This window comes from Marmota flaviventris, chromosome 12, assembly GCF_047511675.1.
Source record: "Marmota flaviventris isolate mMarFla1 chromosome 12, mMarFla1.hap1, whole genome shotgun sequence".
NCBI lineage: Eukaryota > Metazoa > Chordata > Mammalia > Rodentia > Sciuridae > Marmota > Marmota flaviventris.
This window is the reverse complement of record NC_092509.1, coordinates 27,366,948-27,392,464: the sequence shown is the minus strand read 5'-3', so window position 1 is coordinate 27,392,464 and position 25,517 is coordinate 27,366,948. Positions and strand designations below refer to the sequence as shown.

Sequence of the window (25,517 nt, the reverse complement as noted above, 5' to 3'; positions counted from 1 at the left end):
CAGTACCACAAAATAATAGTAATGATAATCCAGCAATCCCATGTACTTAAAAATCTTGAGTGAAATATTTGTAAAGCATGATTTTATAATAAGAGATGCATTTTGTGTTTACATCTGCAAAAGAAATAGCTATTGTATACTCTGCATTTATTTTATTAAATTTACATATAATCATGTGCATAATTTCTAGTAATTTTTTATTTAAAAAATGAACTGGTCTCATTCAAGAGGTTGAAGCAGGAGGATTACAAATTTGAGGCCTCAGCAACTTAGCAAGTCTGTCTCAAAATAAAATTGAAAAAGAACTAGGGATATAGCTTTGTGGTAGATTTACTAGCCTGTTATTATGTGCAAGACCCTGGGATCAATCCCCAGTATCACTAAAAACAACAAGAAAAAGAGTGAGTCTCAAACTGGGGCTCCACTGTCATTCATCTCAGCATTGCTAGGGATTGAACCCACACCCTTAAGCATACTAGGCAAGCTGTCTACCACTGTGCTACATCCCCAACCCAAACTTATTAATTTTTTTAAAGAAGTTTCATAGTAGAATTTGTGTTTTTGTTGAATCTGACTGGTTTCTTATACTTTTCTCAGTATATTTTTAATGATACTATAGAACCGAAATCTTTTCATAAAAATTAGCATTCTTTGGTATTTGTTTAGTTGGTTTCTTTACGGTTTTTTCCCCAAAGAAATTGTACTGAAATTTAGGCTAATTTTAAATTTTAAATGAATTTAAAAGGTATTTTTAGGCCTTTTCCAGAGATAATAGATCTTGGTAAAATTCTGGCATTTTTAGAAGGTATTTTCATATGGAATAGAATTTTAGGGTGAGTTTTTTCTTCCTTGCAATATAAATTAAAGATGTTGCTTGTCTTCTAAGCTTGCATTGTTTCCAGTGAGAAAGCTGCTATCATTTTTATCTTTGTTCTTATTTATATAACGTGACTTTCTGTCTGGTTGCTTTAACATGTTTTAACTATCATTGATTTTAAGAAACTTAAGTATGTGTAGCTTGGGTAGTTTTCTTTTTCTTTTTTTTAATAACTTTATTTTGTTTATTTATTTTTTTATGAGGTGCTGAGGATCGAACCCAGTGCCTCACAAGGCAAGTGCTCTACCACTGAGCCACAACCCCAGCTCATTGGGTAGTTTTCTTTGTTTCTTGTGCTTGGGTCTCATTAAACTTTTCAAATCTGAGCATGTGTAGTTTCATCTGTCCAATATGGAGAGTCTTGAACTTCATTTCTTCAAATGTATTCTGTTTTTCCGTTTGTCTCTTCTATGGATACTCTATTACAACTATATTAGATCCTGGGAAGTGGCCCCCATATCTCAGTGGTGTGCTGTTCTTTAGTGTTTTTATTCAATAGTTTTTTAAAAAAATATTTATTTTTTTTAATTGTAGTTGAACACAATACATTTATTTTTATGTGGTGTTGAGGAATGAACCCAGGGCCTCATATATGCTAGGTAAGCACTCTACCGCTGAGCCACAATCCCACCAGCTATTCAGTAGTTTTTTGTCTTTGTGTTTATTGGATAGTTTACTATTGCTATGTCTTCAGGTTCACTAATCTTCTTTCATAGTATCTTATGTTCCTTGACAAACTCTAGAAGCCACATATATTTTTCTTGTCCCTTAATGTGTTCATTCTGTCTTCTAATTATATGAAATACAGATACAATAATTTTTAATGTCTTTGTTTACTAATTTTACCATTGGTGTCATTTCTGAATTGGTTTTAATTGACAGTAATTGACTAATCTCTTTTGTATGGTAATTTTTCTTTTTCTTTTTTAAATTTTTTTTAAGTTGTTGATAGACCTTTATTTTCATTTATTTATATGTGGTGCTGAGAATTGAACCCAGAGCCTCACACATGCCAGGCAAGTGTGCTACTGCTGAGCCCCAGCCCCTGTATGATAATTTTTCTACTTCTTCCATCCCTGGTCATAATTTATTGGAAGTGCTGGATATTTTTGAATTCTTATAAATATCCTTGAGCTTTCTTCTGGATACAGTTGAGTTACTTGTAAACAGTTTCATATTTGAAAGGAAAAGAGAATCCCTGAGTCTAGGGCTAATTTTCCCTAATACCAAAGCAGTACCTTTCTTGACTGCCTGATTTCTCAACAATTAGAAGATTTTTGCAGTCTGCCTAATGGGATTACAGGCTGTTTGTGGCCTCGTGTGAATTCCTATGTAAATACTAATACTTTTGAGTAGTTATTTTCCCATTCTCACACAGAGATACATCAGTACTCAAATGAACATTTAAGGAGGACCCACTGCACATCTTTGCGGCCTTCCTGCCTTTGGGCTGATTTTTCATTTCTAGTACTCTGTTCTGGAAACTGTAGCTGCCTTAGCTAGAGTCCTGCTGGATTCTCAGCTTTGTTGTCCTCATCTCAAGGAGACAGATTGCTGGGCTCTGCCTGGCTCCGCCTTACTTGGCCATGGCCTAAAAAATCTAGGTAGTAAGCTAGGGCAATTGTAGGATCAGTTTTTTTTTTTCGGTTGGTATTTGTTTGCCCTCTCTCAGGAATTAGTTTTCTTCTCTTTTTTTTTTTTTTTTTTTTGAGAGAGAGAGAGAGAGAGAGAATTTTAATATTTATTTTTTAGTTTTCGGTGGACACAACATCTTTGTTTGTATGTGGTGCTGAGGATCGAACCCGGGCCGCACGCATGCCAGGCGAGCGCGCTACGGCTTGAGCCACATCCCCAGCCCAGGAATTAGTTTTCTGTGCTGCCTAATGTCCAGTGTTTGAAAACCATTGTTTTGGGCCTGGAGGGTAGTTCAGTGGTAGACTTTTTATACTATTCTGTAGCTGCTTTTTTTAGTTAAATTATGTATTTTAGATATATTTTCATATGAATATTTATAAAGCCATCTAATTCTGTTAATTGATGCCTAATACTACCCTGTTGTATAATTTTGTTATAATTTACTTGCCCTCTATTGATTGACATTTAAGTTCTTTCTAGTTTCAGCTATTATATCAGTGAGTCTGTAACACATTCTCTGAAATTCCTTTTATGCACACTGATATTTCCAGGATAAATTCTTTAGAAGAAGAATTCTTGAGTTAATAGAATATATGTATTTTAGGTTTCAGTATACAATGCCATTTTTTCTTCCAAAGAAGTTTATATGCCCGGATTTATAAGAATGATTATTTCCCTTTATACTTGCGATGTTGGAGTTCTTGATTTTAAAATTCTAAGTGAGGTTTAACCTGCCTCTTTACGTTTGTTGGCTCTTTTATCAATATATTCTTTCTGTGGAATTTCTGTTGTCATTCTTTATACCCCCCCCTCAAGTCTTTCTCCCAAGTATCTTTTATTAATTTGTAAAAGCACTTTGTGTATTAAGGAAATTATTATTTTTCAAATGCAGTACAAATATTTTCTCCCACAATTTTTTGGGGGGGGGATAATTTTTTTTTCTTTTGCTTTGGAGAAGTTAAATTTTTTTTCATAATTTAGTGCTAATACATTATTTTTTAATTATGCAAAATATTCATGCATATTTTAGAATAAAAGTGAGAGTTTTTTTTAATCAGATCTACTCCATTTTCCAATGTAACGAATATTAGCAACTTTATAGGAAAGTGTCCAGACTATTTTTCTTTTAAACACAATATATATATAATCTGGCATCTATAAATACAGTTTTTTTTTGTTGATTTAGATCAATATTATTTTGCATGTTTTCTTTCAATAGAGAGTTTCCTGAGTTCATGTAGAAATAACTTGTTCCTCTTAACACCTTATTGGTATTACTTAATTGTCTAACACTAGGTAACAGTTGTCCAGCTGCTATATAATAAAACACTATAGACTGGGTAACTCTAAACAACAGAAATTTATTGCTCACAGGTCAGGAATTTCAAGATTAGGGACTCAGCACATTTAATATCTGGAAAGGGCTTGCTGTCTGCTTTGTAGTAGTACCATCTTGCTGTCTTTACTTGGTGGAAGTTATGAACAAGCTCCCTGCTGCCTTTTTTATAAGGGCATTCATCCTATTCATGAGGATTGAGTTCTCTTAACTAAAGACCTCATCTCTCAAAGCCCAGCTTTTAATACGGTTTAAGGTTTCAGCATGGGATATTAAAACATTTGTATCATAGCAGTAGTGTTTATATGTGGATTATCAACCTTTATCTTATTGATAGATATTTAGTTTTTTTTTCTGTTTTTACTGTTAGAAACAGTGTTACAATAGACATATTTATAAATCATGGTTCATATTTGTTGTTATTTCTAAGACATTTAAAAAGTAACAAGGTCTTGTAGGATCAAGATTATGCTTATTTTAATATTGATAAGACACTGAATATCAGTCCATACTGATATCTTACTAAAGATATGAGTACTTCTCTCTCTCTTTCCTTCCTTTCCCTTTCCTTTACCCTTTCCCTTACCCTTACCCTTACCCTTTCCCTTTCCCTTTCCCTTACCCTTACCCTTACCCTTACCCTTTCCCTTTTCCTTTCCCTTTCCCTTCCCTGAAGATTGAACCAGGGATGCTCTACCACTGATCTCCATCCTCAGTTTCTCTTTTATTTTTTGAGACAACGTCTCCCTAAATACCCTAGGCCAGCCTTGAACTTCTGACTCTCCTGCCTCAGTGTTTCCAGTAGCTGGAATTAGAGGCATGCGACATGCCTGGCAGGATGAGTTCTTCCTTCTCCACTGTCTTGTCAACATTTGATGGAGTCCGTCTTTTAAATTTTCTATAATCCAGAGTTAAAGTGAATTGTTTTATTTAGTTTTATCATACTTAGTACTGAAGTGAAGGATCTTTTCATATGCTCTTACCTGTTTGGAGGCTTTATCCATTTTTGCATTGGAATTTTTGTATTTGCATATAAAGTTCTTTCTGGGAAAAAACCCACATTTTTCTACACTTTCACACAGAATACTTCTGATGCCAAGTGTGTTTCCCCCCCCACACACACACATTGATAGTACCTGTTGGATCTTAGAATTTAATTAAATTCTGACACTATTCACCTAGAATTAGCATTACCTCTCACAAGTGAAGAGCTTAGTTCTAGAAAACTACCCCCCATTTAAGAGGCAAGTTGCAAGTCTGACCTCCTGTAATTTGACAGGTTCTAATGAATACCTCCTCTGCTTTGATAATTTGCTAGAATGACTTACAGAACTTGGGAGAACATTTTAAATTTACCATTTTATTATTAAAGATGTGTGTAGGGTGCAGATGAACAGCCAAACGAGGAGGAAGTATGTAGGGCAAGTTCAGAAGCAGAACCCTCTCTGTCCCTGTTGAGTAGGGGTGGGCATCCCTCCCTGCACATGTATGTGTTCATTTACTAACCTGAAAGTTTATAAAGTCTCCTTGTTCAAGAGACTTTATAGAGCTTAATCCTTACTTCCCATCTTCCCTGAGGTCATTGGGTAAGGAGAAAGTGCTAACCCTGTATTCATGTACAAATGCTAACCCTTAATCTTTCTCTTCACTGGCCCCATCCTGAGGTTTAGGGCCTTCCCCTCAGTCACCTCATTAGCATAATCACCAGTAAGATTCTTGAGGCTCCTTATGAATAATAAAAGATTCATATTACTTTGGATACACCAAGTTTTAAGGAGTTCTGTGCAGGGAACCAGGGACAAAGACCACGTATGTTTTATTATACTATATATCTTATGAATATTAACATTTTATATTAGTATTGTCTTAAGGGTGCATGGCCTATTTGTGAAAATGTAAATAGTATATAAGTGTTACATAAATGGTATAGAAGGTTGGTGATTACTCAAAAATGCTTTATAGAGGGTGTGGGCCCTTAAGCTGAATGTTTTAGGAATGACCAAGCTTATGTATATTCTTATTTTGGTTTTAAGTTTCATGAAGGTAGTTCCAACATATCAGATGGCTACTTAATCTCCTATTGATTGTTTAAAACAAATCTGAGAGAAAAGCATCTGTATCCTATGTTATTATCTTCTCCATTCTGATTTAGGACCTTACTAAAAAACATTCGTGACTTGATATTAAAAATGGTCACATGTACAATCCCAAGTGCTTGTTGACTGAAGAAGCTCCTGTCAATCGAGATTAAATAGCTATAAAATTGAAAATTAAGAATATAATGTCATGTTTACCATGCTGTACTTGCAATGGTATTAATTACCTGTGGTTTATTTTGCTATAGAACATGGGCCTGGAATTGATATATTTACACCTGGTAAACCTGGAGAATATGACTTGGAAGGTGGCATATGGGAAGATGAAGATGCTCGGAATTTTTATGAGAATCTCATTGATTTGAAAGCTTTTGTTCCAGCCATCTTGTTTAAAGACAATGAAAAAAGTTGTCAGAACAAAGAATCTAGCAGAGATGATTCCAAAGGTAAATTCTAGGGGACAAAAACTAAGTGCTGCAAAAATCAGTTTTAAAAAAATAAAAGTTGTAATATGAACATTATATTAGGGTTTTTTTGTTTGTTTGTTTTGTTTTTTTTTTGGTGGTGGTGCTAGGGGTTGAACCCAGGACTTTGTGCATGTGAGGCAAGCACGCTACCAACTGAGCTATATCCCCAAGCCTGTAATATGAACATTATATTAAATGAAAGAATAATGTGGAGTAGAGCATTAAAAGGTGATAATTGATACAATTTCACCGATGCCAATACATTTAAGTTAGCATGTATTAATTTGAAAGTGTTTATTTTTAATATCTTAAGAGTGATTTCTTATGAAATGTTGGTAAGATTCTAACTTTCCCACTCAGATTGCTGGGGAAAGTGTAAGTACTAAAGAGCATTAATTTAAAATTATTAACTTTGTCTCTGGGTGCTGCATCATTTGTCTGAATTCTACCACTCCTCCCCACCATACTATACTTTACTGCCTTATGTATGCCAACTTATTTTCCTTGGGTAAATAATAAATATCTTGAGAGCAAGGATCACATTTTAAGCTTTTTTTCTGAATGTTTAGTAGCTTAGTGTAATTCCAAATATATAGTCAAAAATCAGTAAATGCCTTTTTGATTGCACTACATCAAGAAACATTGGGGAGTAAATATATTTGAAAAGATGAATGAAAGAGAAAATAGCAGTCTATCTTCATTTAGAAACAGCATGATCCAATGGCATTTGCAGGTAAATGGATGGAACTAGAAAATATTATGCTAAGTGAAATAAGCCAATCCCAAAAAAACCAAAGGCCGAATGTTTTCTCTGATAAGTGGATGCTGCTCCATAGTGGGGGGTGAGTAGGGAAAAATGAAGGAACTTTGGATTGTGCAGAGGGGAAGGGTGGGGCTGTGGGGATGGGAAGGACCGTAGAATGAGACACTATTACCCTATGTATACATATGATTACACTATTGGTATGATTCTGCACCATGAGAAATTGTGCTCCAGTTGAATGTGTCAAAATGCATTCAACTGTCTCATATTAGAACAAATTAAAAAATTAAAAAAAGAAACAGCATAATCCATACTAAGTTAGAGCTCTCATTCTCCTAAATATGTTATGGCATCAGGTATCAATAAGACATTTCTGCTTTCAATGCAGAAATTAGGTGATTAGTGGACATAAGCGAGAAAGCTGAGAAATATGTTTTAGCGTAAGTTTTTTTTTTTTTTTTAAGAGAGAGAGAGAGAGAGAATTTTTTTTTTTTTAATATTTATTTTTTAATTATCGGCGGATACAACATCTTTGTTTGTACGTGGTGCTGAGGATCGAACCCGGGCCGCACGCATGCCAGGCAAGCGCGCTACCGCTTGAGCCACATCCCCAGCCCCATAAGTTATTTTTTAAAAGATATTTTTAGTTGTAGATGGACATAAAACCTTTATTTATTTTTAAAAAATTATTTTTTATTTATTTATATATGACAACAGAATTCATTACAATTCATATTACATGTACAGAGCATAATTTTTCATATTTCTGGTTGTATACAAAGTATATTCACACCATTGTTGTCTTCATACATGTACTTTGGATATTGATGTCCATCTCTTTCCACCAGCTTTCCTACACCCATCTGTGCCCCCTCCCTTTTCTCTCACCCTTTTGCCCTATTTAGAATTCATCTAATTCTCCCATGTCCCTCCAACCCATTATGAATCAACATCCTTATACCAGAGAAAACATGGCATTTGGTTTTTTGGGATTTGCTAACTTCACTTAGCATCATATTCTCCAAATCCATCCATTTACCTGCAAATCCTGCAAATGCCATGGTTTTATTTTCTCTCTCTCTCTCTCTCTTTTTTTTTTTTTTTTTTTTTTTGGTGGTGCTGGGAATTGAACCCAGGACCTTGTGCATGCAAGGCTAGTACTCTACCAACTGAGCTACATCCCATCCCCGATTTTATTCTCTTTTAATGCTGAATAATATTCCATTGTGACAATACCTTTTATTTATTTATTTATTTTTATGCGGTATGGGGGATCGAACCCAGTTCCTTACACACACTAGGCAAGCCCTCTACCCTGGCCCCTAAGCATAAATTCTTTTTTTTTTTTTTTTTTAAAGAGAGAGGGGGAGAGAGGGAGAGAGAGAGAGAATTTTAATATTTATTTTTTAGTTTTCGGCGGACACAACATCTTTGTTTGTATGTGGTGCTGAGGATCGAACCCGGGCCGCACGCATGTCAGGCGAGTGCGCTACCGCTTGAGCCACATCCCCAGCCCCTAAGCATAAATTCTTGAGTTAAGATTTTTTTTGGTAATTTTTACTTAGGAAAAAAATATAAACACAAAAGAAAGGGTAGTAGAGTGAATTTGAATTTACCCATCATCCAAATTCAACATTTATGAACATTTTGTAAATCTTGTTGCACTAAGATTTTAGCTGTTTTACTTTGATATATCCCATGTTTGTGTTTCCTCTAACTCTTGACTTCTAAATTAAAAGGATATTTTTCTTTTTTAAAAAAATATTTATTTTTTAGTTATAGATGGCATACTGTCTTTATTTTATTTTGTGTGGTGCTGAGGATCGAACCCAGTGCCTCACACATGTAGGTAAGCGTTCTATTTCCTGAGCCACAGCCCCAGTCCAAAAAGGATATTTTTCTAATTAATCTTTCTATATCTACTGTCTTTTGTTTTTATAATTTATTTTGTATTGCTGCCAAGTCAGTTTTTTAAAAAAAAATATTTATTTTTAAATTGTAGTTGGACACAATACCTTTATTTTATTTTATTTATTTATTTTTATGTGGTGCTGAGTATTGAACCCAGGGGCTTGCATGTGCTAGGCAAGTGCTCTACTGCTGAGCCATAACCCCAGCCCTCCCAAGTCAGTTTTTATATCAAATCACATTTAAATATTATATCTTGGTTATTACCCTGCAAAGGCATATTGTGTAAAGGAGAAAGTCTGAACTTCTTAATTTGGCATTTGAGACCTTTTTTTAATCAGCTTGATTTCCCCTTATCTTTAGCACAGATCCTCATGCTGTAGTTGCCCATCCATTAGTCCATCTCTTTAATGAATAAATAGCATAGAGAATAATAGTAGTTATGGTCATTGTTCTCAATAAGCAAAATGTATTTTACACATTTGTTTGTTTTTGTGGTGCTGGGGATCCAACTCAGGGCCTTATTCTTGGTAGGCGCACATTCTACTACAGAGCTACATCCCTTGCACTACACATTTGTATTTTATAAAATCAACACATATATACATACATGCATATACACATAATGAATGTGCCAAATATATGTGTACTTTCTAAGACAAGTGGTGCAGATTTTGTTGATCTTTCTTTTTTTTTGCAAGCACTTTATGTGCAAGCACTCTTTTTTTCTTTTCTTTTAATTTTTATTTTCTGTAGTGGCAGGAATCAAAACTCACACAAATGCTCTACCAACTGAGAAGCCCCTTGTTCTTTGTTTTTAGAGTTAAAAGAACCTAAGGATAATAAAGAAGTATCAAGTCCTGAAGACTTGGAACTTGAGTTAGAGAATCTAGAAATTAATGATGACACCTTGGAATTAGAGGGTGGAGATGAAGCTGAAGATCTTACAAAGAAACTTCTTGATGAACAAGGTAAAGGACTCTTTCATGAATTTTCATTTTTGATTATTTTATACACAAAACTATTGCCTAAAAATATGGATCTTTTCTCTTTAATTCTCTTTTTTCTTTTCTTTTTATTTTTGGCAGTACTAGTAATTGAACTCAGGGTCTCATGAATGTTTGTCATGCATTCCACCATTCCCCACCGTCCTAATTCTGTTTTTTAATTCCCTATTTTTTTGTTGTATTCAGGCTATCACTTTTAGAATTAGTTTTAGGACAAAATACTACCCAATATTATGTGACTATAAGCTTCATCATTTAAATTATACGCATCTTAAGATATTTCTGACAACTTGCTAGCATTGTCCTGGTATTTTAATTCTGTGATTAGCTTTAAAAACTTAAAATGAATGTATTTGAAAGTTGTCAAAAATGATTAAAAGATAGAACTCCAATTAGCATATCAGTTTGTGTTAATTTTATCTTTATGATTGAGTAATGGTTTGTATTTAATAATAAAAATATTACATTCTCTAATATTATTCTCTAAATACTTCCTATTGAGTTTTATTACTTAGGATTCTTTATTAGAAATATACCTTTTGTCATTATTATGTTTCTCTGTTGATTTCATTGTTTCCTACTGCAGATTTTCTTTACTAGTGAAAGGAGGGTAGTTATAGCTGGAGGCTGCCCCAGGCTTAAATCACATCAGCTAATGACATTGAGGAAAAGAGAATTTCTCTCCTACTAACTGTATATAAATATCACAGAAGGACTTTGGCTAGTCCTATGTCATTCTGTGCAGCCCAGAGAAATCATAGTATGCTGTGCTTTGATTGGCAGCAGCTACCCCCATCCGAATCTCATGGAATGGGATGCTTAGCTCTTCAAAGGCAAGATTTGGGAGTGCTGTGTTGAAGACCATAGGGGATAGAATCTGGACAGATAAAAATATTAAATTTTAGTATAAAGTACATATATTTTATGAGTAAGTTTATGTTTCTTAATAGAAAAAGTTTACCTTTTTATGGATGATATCTGAACAATGGTAGTGATTTAGGGTTATGATTCTAGAGATTCCCAGAGTTTCTAGAAATATTTTTAAAATTGCTTAATGTTTTCATGGTTATGAAAAGAAGTCTAAGATGATCTATTTCCCAAATTACTGATAATTAGGTACTTTTATTTTTAGTCTGTTTTCTGTGTAATTCTTAAACCTATTTTAAAACTAATTTTATATTAGAACAAGAGGATGAGGAAGCCAGCACTGGATCTCATCTCAAGCTCATTGTAGATGCTTTCCTCCAGCAATTACCCAACTGCGTCAACCGAGATCTGATAGACAAGGTATTCTGATTCTTGTGTAATTTTGCTCAAGCACATAGAACTTGTAGGAATCTTCTAATTTGTAATATTTGGCTTTTAGACTATTCAGACAATACAATGAACCATTTCTTCAGATGGAGTCTTTTATGGGAATTCAATATAAACACAGATGAAGTTGGAGCCAATCTGTAGATGTTTTGTTTGGGAGTGGAACTGGCTCCAGAATCTTGTTGGCTTGATACCTTTTGCCTTCAAATAGAGATCCTTCAGTTTGGAAAATAGTGTCTTGAGAGGCTCTTAAAGTGTGGTCTTTGGATTCCTGATGGCATACAAGCCACTTTCAGGGGCTCTGTGAGTTCATAACTTTTGATAAAATACTCAAACCTGGGCTGGAGATACAGCTCAGTTGGAAGACTGCTTGCCTTGCATGCACAAGGCCCTGGGTTCAATCCCCAGCACCAAACAACACACACATACACAAATACTCAAGACTTTTTTTTTCCCTTAAATTTTTTTTTGATGTTTGCAAAAATGATGGTGGTAAAGTTTTTAGCATTTTAGCATGAATCAAGGCATTATTACCATTGTGTTCTTTACTGCCATGCATTTGTAATTGGTGCCACTTTTCCTTTATCTCTGTGATAAAGTCATAAAAATGAGTGATTTTATAATAGTTTAGTGGGGTTTTTTTTTTTTGTTTGTTTGTTTTTTGTTTTTGGAGTGGTGCTGGTGATTGAGTCCAGGATGCTCTGCCACTGAGCTATACCCAAGCCTGAGGCACCCTCTATCCTCCACCTTTTTTTTTTTTTGAGATAGCATGTCACTAAATTGCTTAGGTTGGTTTTGAACTTTGGTCCTTCTTAGCTTTGATTACAGGCATGTACCACCACACTTGGCACACTTCAGCCTTTGAATATATATCCTTTGAATCTGACCAAGTGGCAAGGACGTGTAAAGCACTTCTTTCCTTAAGGTTGTCTCAAGGAAAATTATTTATGTGATGGAGTTGTAAGATAACTAGTTGCCATTTTTGCTTGGTAGAACTAATGGATAAAACCATGGTTATTCTAACTTAGGAATTTAGCAGAAGTTTTTCTAAAATGAACTGTGAGTCCATTACTTCAAGGAAAACAATGAATAGTATTTATTACCAATGATCAATTTTTACTTTTTAGTGGGGCATAGTGGCACATGCTTGTAATTCCAGCAGTTTTGGAGTATGAGGCAAGAGATTACAAATTAAAACTCAGCCTCATCGATTTAAGGAGACCATGTCTCAAAATTCATAGGTGAATTCACAGTAGCTAAACTGTGGAATCATCCTAGATGCTCATCAATAGATGAATGGATGAAGAAGCTGTGGTATATATACACAATGGAATATTACTCAGCATTAAAAGAGGATAAAATTATGGCATCTGCAGTTAAATGGATGGAGTTGGAGAATATCATGCTAAGCAAAGTAATCCAATACCAAAAAACTAAAGGCTGAATATTTTCTCTGATTAGTGGATGCTGATCTATGATTGGGGGGCGGGGCATGGGAAGAATGGAGGAACTTTGAATTGGGCAAAGGGGAGAGTGGGGAGGGCTTATGAGGGTAGGAAAGATGGTGGAATGGGATGGACATCATTAACCTAGGTATGTGTATGATTGCACAAATGATGCGTCTCTACACTGTATACAACCAGAGAATTGAAATGTTGCAGTCTATTTATGTACATTGAATTGAAATGCATTCTGTTGTCATGTACAACTAAGTAGAACAAATAAAAAAAAATACAAAAAAGGCTGGGGATGTGGTTTATTGGTTCAATGCCCCTGGTACCAAAAAAACAAAAAGACATTTTAACATGAATTTGATTCTTGGAAAACTTATGTCTACCACCAAAAGCTTGACAGCTTTCCAATTCTTTTCTAAAGAGACTTTATTTATAAGACTTTTCTGATGAAATTACTGTGATACTAAATAATGTAATTTTAAAATACGTATATATTTAGATGATATGCATTGGCTCAGTGAACTAGTACTCTAAGTGGCCAGTTTATTGTGTCAAAAATCATGCTTAGGTGTTGAAGATCCACTCAAGGTATAAGGTAGACCAAAGGATTTCAACCTAATAGAGCATGCATGACATGTTATTAATCCTGTCTTGAATTCTACTTTGCGACTAACGCATGAGAAACCACCAGTTGTCAAGTTTGGGGATAGTATCAAAATAAAATAATTAGTTACTAAAAGGATTTTAAAATACACCTTAATTTTCACCTACATATTGGTGAAGCTATATTTTCTTCATATATTTTTATCCAAACACATTATAATAGATTGAATGCATAAATAGATAAAAGAATCCAGCTATTTGTTAGAGTGCCTGCCATTCTTCTCTCACTAATTTTTTTAAATACTTTTTTTTTAGTTGCAGATGGACACAATAGCTTTATTTTATTTATTTTTTTATGTGGTGCTGAGGATCAAACCTCATGCATGCGAGGCAAGTGCTCAACCACTTAGCTACAACCCTAGCCCACTAATTTTTATTTTGAATTTTTTTTCTTTAAACATTAAGAGGCTTTTTCCTGTTTTTAAGTAAATTAATGTTTTTCAGATTTCCCAGTTTTAATTTCTAATATGGTAAATGCTAATAGGTGTTACCACATGAAGTTTTTTCTACTCCTTGATAATTTTAAGGATATAAATGACTCTTGAGACCCCCTAAGTGTGAAACTTTAGATGACTTTTCCCTCAAAATGTAATGTAATTTTGTATCCTTTTTGTCCTTGTAGAGAACTGCAAATTTAATTTTCTACTTATAGCCTTTCTTCAAATAACTTAGATATATTTTAGTAATTATTTATTTAATCAAATGAACTTCAAACTCATTCTACATTGGCTTACTTATGAAATAATTGGGTCAATGTAGTTTTCAAAAATTTAGTAATTATAGCATTTATTTTGGCTATCTTAAGAGATTGTCTCCTTTTTGTTTCTTCTACAAAATGTAGCAGAAACCACTTTTTTGGAGGGTGGTGTACTAGTGAGTTGAACCTGGGGCTTTTACCACTGAGCTGTATCCCCAGTCCTTTTTCTTTTTTAGAGACAAATAAGTTGCTGAAGTTCTTGCTAAATTGCTAAGACTGACCTCAAACTTAAGATCCTCTTGCCTCAGCCCTAAATTCCTGTAATTTCAGGTGTTTATCACTGTACCTGACTAGAAACCACTTTTTTTTTATTAGTTGTTGATGGACCTTGATTTGTTTTTATTTATTTATTTATTTATATGCTGAGAATTCGAACCCAGTGCATCACACATGCTAGGCAAGCAATCTACCACTGAGCCACAAACCCCAGCTCACTAGAAACCCCTTTTAAGCAATTAGTTATGTTTCTGAGTTTTAGATATGACTGAATATGTCCCCTGCTAAATTGGTATATTCATTTGCTATAAAAGAAGATGAGAGAAGATACCTTGGTGCTCCTGCTGACTTCCACCACATATTTTGAGCACTAGCAGAAAAATTGCAAGTGAAGAAGGATCCTTATTAGTAGTGTATATTAGTAACATTATTATTAAGAATCTCAGGTCATACTAATGTATTGTATCTTCTAGTGCCCACTTTGGTCTTAAAAGCTATTGCCAGCATTGACCACATATTAAATTCTAAGTTAGTTCTTGAAAAACCAGATGAAAAATAGGAGGCCACCATCTTTCTTTCTTTTTTTTTTTTTTTTTTTGGCGGTGCTGGGGATAGAACCCAGGGACTTGTGCATTCAAGGCAAGCGCTCTACCAACTGAGCTATATCCCCAGCCACCTCTTTCTTTCTTTTTTAATATTCATTTTTTAGTTATAGGTGGGCACAATACCTTTATTTTATTTTTATGTGGTGCTGAGGATAGAATCCAGTGCCTCTCACATGCTAGGCGAGCGTTCTACCACTGAGCCACAACTCCAGCCCTAGGCCACCATCTTTCTTTTGGTCCCCAATAACTTTCTCATTAGGAATTTCTTGCATTTATGTTGGCAGAGACCCAAATCGCTTTAAGAGGGAAAAGTACTTGGAAACTATATAGATAAACTTAGTAGAATTTTTCAACTTAAATAATTATGTAGCTACAAATAAGCTTAAGTCAGGTAGTTAACAATAAAAGTTTAAGAAATAAAAAATATAATTTTCTTGTTTTTTGGTAAATATTCTTAATACTTTCTGGTTCTACCAGAAAACTCTTTATCTATCTATCTATCTTTCTTTCTTTCTTTTTTTTTTTTTTTTTGGTGCTGATAATGGAACCTAGGGCCTCACACATAACTGTGCAAGCACTCTACTATTGAGTTCACCCCTAACCCCTGATATTAATATTGATTTTCTTGTGTTTGAAAAGATTGATTGTACTTTTAATATCATTATTTGCCAAACACTTCTCTTTGAGCTACTCCTTTGAAGTTCTGTTCTCAATACTAAGTTGCTTTTAAAAAAAGTAGGAAGCATATTTTTTAGGTTTATTTATTATTAAGCTTTTAAGCTTAGTAATCTTTTCGTTTGGGATATTTTTATAATGGTAGTGTCTTAAAACCACTTTAAAATATTTAGAAACAAGTGAAAATATAGTAGCCAGAATTTCTATTTTCAATAGCTACATTTAAGGTAGGTTTGGTGTTTTTATTTATTTTTTATTTAATTTAATTTTTTTTTTGTTGTTTGTTTGTTTTAAGAAGAAAAGTTTTCTCTTTTTCCTATAGGCAGCAATGGATTTTTGCATGAACATGAATACAAAAGCAAACAGAAAGAAGTTGGTACGGGCACTCTTCATAGTTCCTAGACAAAGGTAGGTGTTAATAAAAGTTATTTATTAGTGTTTTTACTATGCAGTGGTGACTGTTAGATCAAAGTTCCTATTTGTCTCTTAAAACTATCACTTGTCTTTTGATTTTATTTGCTCAATAGGCCTTAGTTTTTGTCATATGTTCTAAAATTTTTTCTCATTAGTTTGTTTTTGTTGTAATGGTAATATTTCTTCTAATATTTACCTGTTATTTTAAGAGAAAATGCTTAAGAATAAAAATAACTTTATATACCGTAATTGCTAGAAGCAATTGATTTACACTTTATATACAATTGATTTACACTTTATATACAGTAATTGCTAGAAGCAGTTGATTTACACTGCTTCTGAGGAGAAAAAATAATAAATAATTTAAGTTTTTGGAGGGTTTATGTTTTGTATAAATATTATACTAATTCAGTGTATCTAGTTCTTATAATTAGGTTTATGTGAAAATTTTTAAGTTGTTTGGGCTATTATGATAGTTTATTTTTTATTGATTTAAAAAAATAAATGACAGCGGAATGAATTATAATTTTTATTACACACATACAGCACAGTTTTTCATATCTTTGGTTGTATATAAAGTATGTTGACACCAATTCAGATAACTTGTCCAGAGATTCATTGGATTTAATTGGAAGTTACATTAGGATTATGGCTAGTAGTTCAAGACAAATTTGGTTGCATATGCTTTTAAAGGATTCTACTCCTCTGATTTACACTGAAGTCTCCACTTCACCTGACTGTTTCTGGACCATTCACAGATTATTTGCCTTAGGAATTTGGAGGAGATTCATTCAGTTTATTTTACCAATAAATGAAGAATGTTTTATAACTATCGGAATGATTACATATGACATAACTACAATAGATCATTTTTCCAAAAGATGAGGATTTTAAAGTTGCTTCAGCAAAAATTTAATTTGGTCTAGTCATTGGTGGAGGCCAGTGATCTCTTAGTAATGATAACATTTCTGGGTGAAACCAAATATCCACTTGTGTTTTTCTTTCACATTGTTTTTTTATCGCCTGTCAGCAACATTAATATGAGCATTTGGTTTTTCATTTTAAATGGGTCAAGGGAGAAGGCATGTTAATATAGTGAACAGATAATTAGGAATTATATAATTAAGAAAATCATATTGATGACTTTATGTGATTTATTGTCACATGATGTAGAATTATATGCTTTATCAAATCTAAGAAACCATCAAGTTTGAATACATCTTTATCTTATATATGATTAAAAGAGAAAAGTATCGTCAATTAATTTTAAGACTTTGTGAAATAAATTCTATTTTGATGTATGTGAAAAGTGGGGAGGAGATGTACATCTCAAATTGATGAAAAGTCACATTTTCCCTTCAGGATCTTGAACCAATTAAAAAAAAATATATATTTATTTATTTATTTTACTATACAGGATGGAATGTTCACTTTCATATTTTTATTTTCAGCTAGTTTTTATTTGAATGAAGACATAATGTTGCAACAACTACCTAGGTTTACAAAGTATAACTATATGTTACAACAGAATATCAAATTTAAAAAAACAAAAGCCTTGATTAATTAAAAGAAACGAGGGCTGGGTATATAGCTCAGTTGGTAGACTGCCTCACATGCACAAAGCCCTGGGTTCAATCCCCAGCACCACAAAAAAGAGAAAGAAATGATACAGTAATATTTTAGTAGTTTACCTGTAAAAGATTATCATCTTTCCTTGCAAATCCATTCCACCCACACCTCCAAAAAAGTCCTCAAACTGTTGGGTAAAATTATTTGGCCTTATTCCAGTGTTTTCTTTTATAACTGAATTTATCTGCTTTTTACAGGGGTAGAAAGATTACAAATTATTAGTAGTTCGAATTTGCTAGGGACAAACTAGAAAATAGTAGGAAGTGACAATTTATGGTTTGAGAGGAGAGAAGAAAGTATAAAACATCCCAAGTATTTAAAATATATAGCATTCTAAAGCCTTACAAAATAGACTCCTGTATCTTGTATACCTAAAGCAAATAAATATAATGATTTTAGTTTTTATAATCAGCCTGATGGTCTGGAAAGATGAAATTATGTTCTGAAGTCTGTTCATTCATTAGATAATACATTATGAATCTATGTATACTGTGATTGGTGCTGGAGATACAGTATAGTAATGAACAAGATCAGTTCAGCTCTTATATTCATATAACTTAAAATTTGGAGAGGGCAGATGCATAATTCTAAGTGCATTTATCAAGAAGAAATACAACATGCTTTGAAATATGGAGTGAGTAGAATTTGGTCATTAGTCTGAAAGTCAGAAAGGCTTGGGAACAAGGAACCTTTAGTCTGAATCCTGAGGCAGGCAAAAAATGGGTGAGGAAAATAAATATAAAAATTATATTTCTGATAGATGGCAGTATGTGCAGAGAGACAGAGACAGGAAAGATCATGGCATCAAACTGTTGCAAAAAAAAAAAATCCCCACAAGGGGATTTACCACCCATTCAAACTAGGATTGACTAATCAGGTTGCAGCTTTACAGTCCAATCACTGTACCTCTGAACATTCCTGCATTAACATAGGAGCTTTTGGGGAATACTCACATCTAAGCCATAATACTGCTTTTTTTTTTTTTTTTTTTTAAATCTACCAGACTGTAAAAACTGTTAGCTTTTTAGGAGAGAAGTCTATGACTTTTAATTTTGTACCTCTTCAACACCAAGATGTACTTTTAAGTATGGTAAATGCTTTAAAATATTTGGCAAATTAATTATAATTATATGGAGTTTCAAAAAATAAATAATACTTTCACATAGTTTAAAACCTAAAAGTGTACAACATATTTGATGAAAAGTATCCTTTTGATCCTTATTTCCCCATCCATCCAATTTCTTCTTGCAATAGGAAACCAGTGTCTTGATTCTGACATATCCCCAAAGTTTCTTTTTTGTAAACAAGAAAATACAACTATAGATTCTTATTTCCTATTTGTTACACAAAGGGCAACTTGTTATTTACATCTTTTCATCTTAATACATAAAAGTTTCCCTTGTTCCTTTAAAAGCTGCAGTGTTTCTTTTTTCTGAATGTACTATGAAAAACATTTCAGATTTTGCAGTCTTTTGCCATTACAAACAGTGCCATATTTAAACTTCCTTTTTTCACAATTCCAGTGAAAATTTACTCTTATGAAATGGGACAGTGCTAAGAAATGCTTCCCTCCCATCTGTGTACAATTTATAACATCCACCTAAGATCAGTGTCTTGCTATTTCATTGCTGAGTATGTGTAAAGTTTCACTAGTTTTCTACAATTAGTCAATATCCAATAAGTGTAGTAGTTGACTAGTTTAAAAGTACAAGCCTTCTCAGAAAGTGGTGAATGACAAGAATGATATGTCGTCACAGATAATGGAGGCTTTGCTTCATTTTAAAGATGCATTGAGGTGGATTCTGCTTCCCATGATCTAGTCAAAATCTTATTCACAAAGCTCTCTCAAATGTGTTGTAATCATCTGGGGCCTCACTCTTCCTTCATAAAGCTGGAGGTGGCTGTCTTGATGTCAGCTGAAAATTCCAAAATCTGTTGTGTTCTTTAGGTTCATATCTGTGGTTGACTTTAGGTCTGTGGTCTTCTCTAGGTTCAGTGGTTGAATCTTGGTTCCTGGCCACTTATACATCTGTGGTTAACTCATCAGTTCTAGTAGGTCTGTGATTGGTCCTGGGAGCAGTGTGGAGAAAGCCACAGTCAGGGCACACAAGACAGGGAGGATCAGGACCTTGTGGAGCATGATGTTAGTACCAAAGGGAGGGCAGTAGGCTGGTGGGTGGAGCAGGCAGGAAGGCAGACCCCCTTTATCCTTTTGATTATATTAGCTAGTGATTTCTCTATTTTTTTTCTTATCCAAACCCCCAGCTTTTAATTTTATTGTTTATTATTTTACTGGTTTTTTTCTCTCATTATGTCTAGATTTTGTCTTTATTAATTATACCCTTTTGGATCTTTCCATTTATTTTATTCCTTTCCTGGAATTTCATGTATGACTTGTTCATTGAGAGTGGTTTTAGCTGTGTCTTGTAGTTCTTATGTGTGATGATTTCTTATATTTTCTAGAAATTCTGCAGTCTCAGTTTTTATTTCCTAAGTGACCTTTGGAATTATTAGAAGTTTGAAACTTTTAAGATAATGGGATTGTTTTCTTTTGTGATGTTGTTAATAATTCATAATTTTATTTTAAGAAATTGAAGAACTTAAAAATGAGGGGGAATGAAAAATAAGAAAGTCAATAGTTTGCTGTTTGCCTGCTTGTAATGCTGAAAATCAAATCACTTGATTTGACAAATCAAATAATACAAAGATAAGCACATTTAAGGTAAAAAAGAAGAACATTAAGGAAGATAACATTAATATCAGATGGGATATCAAGATTTTTAAGTTTTTAGAATTTTTGCAATTTCCTTTGTGGTCTATTCTGTAGCCAATTTTCATGAAGGGGCTTTTTTCTGTTTGGTTGTGAGGATTGAACCAGGGATGCTTTACCACTAAGCTATAGCCCCAGCCCTCATTTTTTATTTTGAGATAGGATCTCACTAAGTTGGCCAGGCTCACCTCGAACTTGTGATCCTTCTGCCTCAGCTTCCCAAATTGTTGGGATTATAGGTGTGTACCACTGTGCCCAGTACCATGGATAATTTTTTTTTTTTGGGTGGGGGGTACCTGGGATTGAACTCAGGGGCACTTGACCACCGAGCCACATCCCCAGCCCTATTTTGTATTTTATTTAGAGATAAGGTCTCACTGAATTGCTTAGTACCTCGCTGAGGTTGGGTATGAATTCACAATCCTTCTGCCTCAGCCTCCCTGGCTGCTGGGATTACAGGTTTGTGCCATCATACCTGGCTCCACAGACATTTGAAAAATGCATGTTTTTGTTTTTCTGATGCAGAGTTAAAGATGTTGATCAGGCTTACATTATTAAATAACATTTTTTTTTGCTTTTGCAGTGCTTAGAATTGAACACAGAGCCTCACATGTATTAGGCAAGCTCTTATTAAGATCTTTCATTTTTTTAAAAGTGTTTTTGTCTACTTGCCCATGGTTTCTGGGCTGAGAGAATTAATGAATACCACTGCTGGTATGTTTCATTTCTTCTAGTAACTACTATGATTTCAGCTTTCAGAATGATCATGGTATTTAATACGTAGATGAAACTTGGATCTGCATTGTGATCATTTTCAGAATGATCATGGTATTTAATATGTAAATGAAACTTGGATCTGCACTATTATCATTATAGTGTCTTTTTTTGATCTTTTTAATGCTTTTTAACCTTATCTAGTCTTTGATTATGACTTCTGCTTTTTTTCCCCCTATTTTTGTCTGGTATACCTTTGCTCACTCTTTTATATTTAGTCATTCACAATCAATTCAATTTTGTTGAGTCTCTTCTGTGTGTTATTGAATTTTACTTTGAGATTCATTTTCAAAATGTTTCTTTTAATAATTAAGCTAGGCTATTTTTTGCAGTGCTGGGATTCAAACCCAAGGCCTTGTGTATGGTAGATAAGCATTCTACCACTGCTCTACCACGAGGCACATCCTAGCCCCTGTGTTTTCAATTTAGTGTGTGTGTGTTCTCATTTTAAGAAGGTTTGCATTTTATTTTAGTACTTTTGTGATTGTAACTTTACTTAGTGATCATTTTTTAGGCAATTACCATGAGCAGTGATAAAAATTAGCTTGTGTTCTGTTCTTCTCATTCCTTTTCCTCACCCATCTGATATTAATGTTATCTTCCTTAATGTTCTTCATTTTTTACTCTTAAATGTGCTTATTTTTGTATTATTTGATTCGTCAACTTTGAGTGATTTAATTTTGAGCATTACAAGTAGGCAAACAGCAACTATGACTTTCTTACTTTTCATTCTCCCTCATTATTTTATTTCTATGTTGATAACATATCCTGCTGATATGAAATAAAATATTTATATTCAAATTTGTCATGCTAACAACCCTTGTATTTATTTATTCATTTTTTATTTTATTTATTTATTTAATTTAGTTATACATGGGCACAATATCTTTATTTTGTTTATTTTTATGTGGTGCTGAGGAACGAACCCAGGGTCCCGCATGTGACCCCTGAGCCAAAACCTCCCCGCCCTTGTATTTATTTTTATCTCATTCTTTTTTTTTAATGAAGCTAGTATCATTTTATTTATTTATTTATTTAAATTAGTTGCTCATGACAATACAATGATCTTGACATATACATTTGATTCAAATGGGGTATGAATTCTCATTTTTCCACGTGTACAGGTTGCAGGATCACATTGGTTATACGGCCACGTATATACATACAGCAATACTAGTGTCTATTGTATTCTGCTGCCCTTCCTATCCCTCCCTCCCCTCCCCTTCCCCTCCCCTCATTACCTCCATCACCTCTCTCTACCCAATCTACTGTGACACATTTCTCTCTCTCTTTTTTTTCTTCCCCCTCACATCATTATACATGTATTTTGTATAACAATGAGGGTCTCCTTCCATCTTCCGTGCAATTCCCCTTCTCCCTCCCATTCCCTCCCACCTCTCTTCCCTATTTAGTGGTAATCTTTTTCTCATGCTCTTCCTCCGTACTCTATTTTGAGTCACCCCCCTTATATCAGAGAAAACATTCAGCATTTGTTTTTTAGGGATTGGCTAACTTCACTTAGCATAATTTGCTCTAATGCCATCCATTTCCCTGCAAATGCCATGATCTTGTTATTTTTTAGTGCTGAATAATATTCCATTGTGTATAAATGCCACATATTTTTAATCCATTCATCTATTGAAGGGCATCTAGGTTGGTTCCACAGTCTAGCTATTGTGAATTGTGCGCTATAAACATTGATGTGGCTGTGTCCCTGTAGTATGCTCTTTTTAGGTCTTTTGGGTATAGTCCGAGAAGGGGAATAGCTGGGTCAAATGGTGGTTCCATTCCCAATTTTCCAAGGAATCTCCATACTGCTTTCCAAATTGGCTGCACCAATTTGCAGTCCCTACCAGCAATGTACAAGTGTACCTTTTCCCCCACATCCTCGCCAGCACTTGTTATTGTTTGACTTCATAATGGCTGCCATTCTTACTGGAGTGAGATGGTATCTTAGAGTAGTTTTAATTTGCATTTCTCTGATTGCTAGAGATGGTGAACATTTTTTCGTGTATTTGTTGATTGAGAAGTGTCTGTTAGGTCCTTGGCCCATTTGTTGATTGGGTTATTTAATTTTTTGTTGTTTAACTTTTTGAGTTCTTTTAGAGCTCTATCTGAAGTGTGAGGGGTAAAAATTTGTTCCCAGGATGTAGGCTCCCTATTTACCTCACATATTATTTCTCTTGCTGAGAAAAAACTTTTTAGTTTGAATACGTCCCATTTGTTGATTCTTGATTTTAACTCTTGTGCTATAGGTGTCCTATTAAGGAATTTGGAGCCCGACCCCACGAGATGGAGATTAGGGCTAACTTTTTCTTCTATTAGATGCAGAGTCTCTGGTTTGATTCCTAGCTCCTTAATCCATTTTGAGTTAACTTTTGTGCATGGTGAGAGAAAGGGATTCAATTTCATTTTGTTGCATATAGATTTCCAGTTCTCCCAGCACCATTTGTTGAAGATGCTATCCTTTTTCCATTGCATACTTTTAGCACCTTTGTCTAATATAAGGTAGTTGTAATTTTGTGGATTGGTCTCTGTGTCCTCTATTCTGTACCATTGGTCTCCCCGTCTGTTTTGGTACCAGTACCATGCTGTTTTTGTTACTATTGCTCTATAGTATAGTTTAAAATCTGGTATTGCTATACCACCTGTTTCACTCTTCCTGCTTAGAATTGCTTTAGCTATTCTTGTCTCTTATTTTTCCTGATGAATTTTATGATTGCTTTTTCTATTTGTGCGAGGAATGCCATTGGGATTTTGATTGGCATTGCATTAAACCTATAGAGTACTTTTGGTAATATGGCCATTTTAATGATATTAATTCTGCCTATCCATGAGCAGGGTATATCTTTCCATCTTCTAAGGTCTTCTTCTATTTCTGTCTTTAAGGTTCAGTAGTTTTCGTTGTATTTTTGTTTTGCTTGATGCTGTGGATTGACTCAGGGCCTGAAGCAACCTTAGCACATACTCTACCACTGAGCTATCCCCACTATCCCTATCTTTAACTTAGTTTTACAGCTTAAAATATTCAACACTCCCTGCCAGTCCTCTTGTTATGGTTTACCCAGGTATTTATTGGTTTTGCTGAAGTTTATCTTCTAATAGTTTAACAAGAAGTGTTCTTGGGAAAAAAAATATCACTTGACTTCTTGTTTTTTAAATGATATTTCCATGGCTTTTTTACTTAAGTAACATCTTGGCTGATTATAGGATCTGTAGCTCAGATCATTTTTACATTAAATACTCTGTAGGAATTATCTGATATTAATTTTTCATTTGGTATTACTGTGATGACGTCTGAAGCAAACTATTTTTTTGTTTTTAGTTTCTTTGCTCCATAAAATTGACTTGATCATTGTTCATTTATATGATTGCCCCAATAATTTTTTCTTTACTAAATCCAGTAACTTTCCTAGAGTACATTTGTCTTGGCATGGATGATTTTAGGTCATTCTCTGTGCCCTTTCAGTTTTCATATTGAAAAATTTAGGGACTTTTTTATGATTTTTATTCTTAAATGTCTTTAAATACTTCTGTTATCTAGTTTTGGTTTCCTCCTTCTTTTTTTTTAATCATATCTAATTAGTTAGATTTCCCTGGCTTATATTATTAACATGTTTCTAAGGGTAAATTTTAACCATTGCTTCTGATATTTGTTGCTTTGGAGGCTATTTCTCTATTCTTCATTCTCCTTCCCTTCAGAACTATTTTTTTAATCCTTTTTTTATTTCTTCATTTTTTCTTGGTACATTATAGTTGTACATATTGATGGGATTTGTTGTTACATATTTGTACATGTACACAATATAACAATATAATTTGGCCATTATCACTCCCCAGCATTTCTCCTCTGCCTCTGGGCCTCCCTTATTCCCTTTCTTCTACTGATCTCTCTTTGATTTTTCAGAGATCCATTACCACCGTTGTTTTTCCTTTTTCCTCTATAGCTTCCACATATGAGAGAAAACATATGACCCTTAACCTTCTGAGTTTAAATAGTGTTGCTTAACATGATGGTCTTTGGTTCTACCCATTTTCCAGCAACCGCCATAATTTTATTATTTTATGTTAGAATATAACTCCACTGTGTATATATACACCGCATTTTCTGTATCCATTCATCCATGGGTAGATACCAAGGCTGGTTCCATAGTTTG

General features: G+C 34.0%; 1 protein-coding gene across 3 annotated transcripts in view; it reads left to right on the top strand.

The window, feature by feature from the left end:
- Upf2 (UPF2 regulator of nonsense mediated mRNA decay) overlaps window positions 1-25,517 on the top strand; it is a 115,946-nt gene that overhangs the window by 19,988 nt on the left and 70,441 nt on the right. For all 3 annotated transcript variants that reach the window (XM_027944841.3, XM_071599801.1, XM_071599802.1), the window contains 4 exons: window positions 6,193-6,390; window positions 9,904-10,053; window positions 11,273-11,376; window positions 16,096-16,181. In XM_027944841.3, the coding sequence (XP_027800642.1) occupies window positions 6,193-6,390; window positions 9,904-10,053; window positions 11,273-11,376; window positions 16,096-16,181 (538 nt within the window). The remainder of the gene's footprint in view (window positions 1-6,192; window positions 6,391-9,903; window positions 10,054-11,272; window positions 11,377-16,095; window positions 16,182-25,517) is intronic.